The following is a 4,800-nucleotide window of genomic DNA, read 5'->3' on the forward strand; positions in this document are numbered from 1 at the left end:
CGGAGCGCCAGCAGCTCATTCTGAGAATGTTCATATGATTTGACATGGACAACTGAGGGAGGGAGTACATATGGTGAGAGATTTAAGGCGGTTAATTAATGGAAATGTTGATGTATTAGTGTATAAATACGGTCAAACATAAAAGAGTTTGACTCTCCAACAAAGTTGGAAGTACGCAAACCAACCTCTGGTTGAGATGGTTAGGTGGACAGTGATTTTCCCAACCCACCAGGGTGGTTCAAATCCTGGTGCTCGCATTTATCCTGAATTTATTTCAGGAATTCCGACGATACACGTATGCATGTGTGCATTCATAAGGGTGAGTGTATGCGCGTTTATATGAGCGCTTGAGTCTGTACTGTGTTTAAAAAAACAAAGTTGGAAGTACACTCTTTCAAAGACGGAGGGAATACGTGCGGTGCAGAGAGTTTTATGTCCGGGACGTGGTCACCACATCGACACAGCTTGCCATATCTTCGCAAAATCCATTTTATGGCCCCGACCGATGCAAAACCGTGTTCGTGAAGCATCAAGCATGGGTTAAAGTGCCTATTGAGTATAGCTCGGATTATTAGGTCCCTCATGGATGAAACCAACGATGGATTTAACTTCTAGACTTGACACTGGTGCTTGCATTTTTTTGAATTTAGTTTGGGATTTTCGGCGATGTTTGTTCGGTGGGAGAATACATTTTCATCAATTACGAAGGCGCATGTGGTGACTTCGTTAATCTTAAGATGTTGTGCCGGCTCATATCTCGGATGTACTTATAACGACAGGGTGTACGTGTGCGTTCATAGGAGTGACTATATGGCTTCGGCCACCGGTTGGATTTCTAGGAGGGTGGTTGTTCTGAGGCGAGCTCAGGCGATTTGGTACAAGCATGGTCTCTCTGCTATGACAATGGAATCATTGGTAATTCGAGATGGTGTCCAGTTAGCATTAGATCTGGGCTACAGAAAGGTAATAGTTGAAACTGATGCCCAAAGTTTGGTGAAATTGTGGAACTCTCCAGATTTTGATCACTCGGAGATTTCTACCACAATGAAAGATATTCAAGAGCTTTGCGGGAATTTTGAGGAGTTTTGCTTAACTTCCATTCCGAAAGAGGCGAACGAATTAGCACATCTTTGCGCTAAACACTGTAATTCCTCTAGAAGACGTTGTCTTTGGATAAATTATGTTCCAGCCTTCCTTACGGCTTGTGTGATGAAGAAACATACTCCCGCTACTTAATTCAATAAAGCTCTTGATTCTCAAAAAAAGGTAGGGCGGTTGTTCTTTAGCCCACCAGAGATTTTTTATTTTTTTTGAATATGCAAAGCTTGCACATCTTTTCGTCGATGGAAGAAAATAGAATAAGTATAAATGAGGGTACAACACATTGTGATGAAGTTCACAATGTTGAGCAGCCCCATTTGGAGCCCAAACGTGGGATAACGAGCACAACTAGATCCAAGGTGAGCAAACCAGACATGGTGGTAGTGGGTGGTCGGAAGGGCACCCGTAGAAGCGGAGGAGCCCAAACGTGGGATAACAAGCACAACTAGAATCGAGGTGAGCAAACTCGGACATGGTGGTAGTGGGTGGTCGGAAGGGCTTGCTTCCGCCGGCATGGCAGGAGAAATAGGTGAAATGCCGATAAATAATTGGATGAGGGTGGAGGGATGGGGCTGGTCCGGAGAGACAAGGTGGTTTCCGCAAATGTCAGTCTTTTTAAAAAACACCAGAAGCTCACCTTGCACATGTTGGATGAAGATGAGATAGTAAAAAATGGCGGATCGCAGACACACCATCATTACCAATTTGATCTTTTATACGAGCGGAGAAACACTCTCAGACCAAACAGATTAGGTCACAGTTCACTACAATGTAAGTTCCTCCCTCCGTTCTAAACTAAGTGTTGTGGTTTTAGTTTAAATTTGAACTAAAACCACGACACTTATTTTGAAACAGAGAGTACAAGATTATAGTCTGGTTAACAGTAGAAACTTGCAAGACAATGTTTTATTTACCCGCTTTCCGCAGTTTCGGATCAGGGGAATTCATCCACACAACTCCGAGAAAACGGATTCTGGAACCTAATCATTATTATGCATTTGTTTTCACAAGTTCATCCAAATGACTCGAGAACCGGATTCAGGAGGAGGCAGGAGTAAACTTGATGGAAACGCTGTTGACGCAGTGGCGCTCATCGGTAGGCGTCTTGAAGCCTTCTCCCTTGAACACATGGCCCAAATGCCCACCGCAAGCTGCGCATGTGATCTCAACCCTCCTACCATCAGGGTCAGGCTGAACACAAGGGAACATGGTACCATTCAGTATGTTACCCAAACAAACAAAATAAAGGACCTGATGATAGAATCAAGTAAGTGAACGGCTGCTGAAGCATACCGTCCGGTGTATGGCTCCAGGAAGTCCTTCGAAGAAGGCCGGCCAGCCGCAGCCGGAGTCGAATTTGGTGGTGGACTTGTACAGGGGCGTTCCGCAGCCAACGCAGTTGTACGCCCCGTCACCATAGAACTTGTTGTACTCGCCTGTTCCCGGCAACCTGGATCGCAATGTGAGGTTAGTTTGATGGCATGTGCTCCAGCATGCTGGCACCATTTTCAGAAATTATTTTACACACCAGGTGACAAACAAAGGTTGTCATGTGGAACTTCAGAGTTTAGCTCCCTTTGGGCTAACTTTAGTTCAGTTTCTATAGGTTTTTGCAGCTTCTCTAGTTGTTTAGTCAGGCCACTGTGGGTGGTTTGTACATCTTGAGCATTTTTCGGCATTCTTCTTATATAGACATTGACGCCAATTTAGATGCATATTTGAGAAAATGACAGAATTTCAGACCCATAACAATGGATGGAATGTAACTGAAGTTTACTGTTTGAGAAACCACAATTGTGCGTAGGCTAAAAACAGTTTGATAAGGCTACTTAGGTATGGACTTGCACCAGTAATAATGCGTATGCACATTTATTACTCCCCTGATCTCTTCTCATAGAAGCTCTAAAGCAACTTAAGCTTTCAAATATACACAAATCCGAATCCTGATGCATAAATGTGGCGCTGCTGGTACACAGGTCAAATTTCTTCATATGGTTTCAGCTCTAAGAATTATCCCAATTAACACTGGCAGATTGATGTGAATGTTAATTGGTTCTATCGTGCAGAACATGCACAAACGGCATGGCTGAATGGAAGGGCTTCAGGAGGACGAAGATACCATTGAAGAGTATATTCCGCCTCAATAGAAGTGAAGCGAAAAACCTATGGCCTATACTGACTAGAGCCATGATCGATATATTTCAGTGATAATAACATAATACTCCCTCCGCCCGAAAATACTTGTCATCAAAATGAATAAAAAAACATGTATCTAGAACTAAAATACATCTAGATACATCCCCTTTTATCCATTTTGATGACAAGTATTTCCGGACGGAGGGAGTACTAACATTTACCTTCTTTTAGACTTCGCTCTCCAATTTTAAATCTTCCAGATTATACAATTAGATTTTGAATAACCTTTCTTTCTAAATTTTTGTTTTTTCTAGCTCTAAAGCAAAGTACTAACTAAATCATAACTCAGTTTCAAATTCTGAAGTTGCTAAACACATATTCAGCGTGGTAGTTTCTGAACAACTTGACACTACAGGGAACTGTCAACAAGAGTACAGGGCATCAGGCACGTCTGCAGATTTATTTATTTTTGCAAATTTAGATGCATATCCTGAATAGGGTTATTATACTACATCTTTTTTTACTCTATACAATTATATATTCCTTCTTACTCCAAGTAGTGAGAAGTCAACCCAGACAGGTTGGCTTAACGCAAGTAGCCATAAACTGGCTGAGGTATTGCTAAGTGGGGATCCAATTGTTCAATTAGGGCTGGCATGATCCATCAATAAAAACAGAGGAACGGTGAGTAGCAAGCAGAGTCAACGGGCTCGAAACTCCAAGAATCCTCTTACCAATCGATGGCCAAGGCGCCAACATCAAAATCGGCCAAACACGCATGGCATACACTCGAGGAACAAACTGGCGGATCGAGAGATGGCAGAAAGTATATATACTGACTCGGTGCCCTTGAGGCGGAGGATGCGGAACTGCTCGGGGTTGAGGACGGCGCGCCACTCCTCCTCGCTCCTCGGCTTGCTGTCGCCGGACGCCATCGATCGCGCGCGCGGCGAACGCAGGGAACACGAAGCGGGCGGAGCGCCGACGAGGGAGACAGGGAGGGGACGAGGATAGCGGAGACCTTTTGCGCGGTGGGGGCGACTGACCACGTTTTGATGCCTGCGGGTGGGAAGGGAAGCGCGGCGTCCATTTGGCACCCGATTCAATTCATGTGTTATTATCCTTATCCGGATCCGGTGCGCAGGTGCGTTGAACTTGGACGGGTTCTCGGCTCGCCCGCGTGAATCCTCCCTCAATCGTGCTCCCGGTGTTCGTAAATACCCCCTCCTAAATACTCCTATAAGCCTTTTTAGAAGATTTTAATATAAACTAAATATAGAGCAAAACGGATGAATGTCACTTTAAAATTCGTCTATATACACCCGTATCTACTTCACATCCAAATCTCTGAAAATACATATTTAGAAACGGAGAGCATACATGAATCCAATTTTTTTTCAAAACTATCATGTTTTTTGTAGCAATTTCGGAAACTATAGGACGTAATGCAAAAAACCAAAACTAGTAGCCCGTCGGCCATTCTTTGGCCGAAGTAGTATTTTTCGGCCACAGCTAGGCCGAAATAGTACTTTTCGGCCACAGCTAGGCCGAAGCAGTACTTTT

The 4,800-nt window shown here is 43.9% G+C and overlaps 1 protein-coding gene across 1 annotated transcript; it reads right to left on the reverse strand.

The window, feature by feature from the left end:
• Positions 1–1,848: 1,848 nt before the first annotated feature.
• LOC119318084 (peptide methionine sulfoxide reductase B5-like) lies at positions 1,849–4,311 on the reverse strand. The gene is made up of 3 exons (XM_037592599.1): positions 4,078–4,311; positions 2,395–2,551; positions 1,849–2,292 (listed from the first exon to the last, which is right to left on the reverse strand). Exons 1-3 carry the CDS (start codon positions 4,170–4,172, stop codon positions 2,140–2,142), a joined length of 405 nt encoding a protein of 134 aa, XP_037448496.1. The 5' UTR covers positions 4,173–4,311; the 3' UTR covers positions 1,849–2,139.
• Positions 4,312–4,800: the final 489 nt, after the last annotated feature.

The sequence above is a fragment of the Triticum dicoccoides genome, chromosome 6A (assembly GCF_002162155.2).
Source record: "Triticum dicoccoides isolate Atlit2015 ecotype Zavitan chromosome 6A, WEW_v2.0, whole genome shotgun sequence".
Taxonomy (NCBI): Eukaryota; Viridiplantae; Streptophyta; class Magnoliopsida; order Poales; family Poaceae; genus Triticum; species Triticum dicoccoides.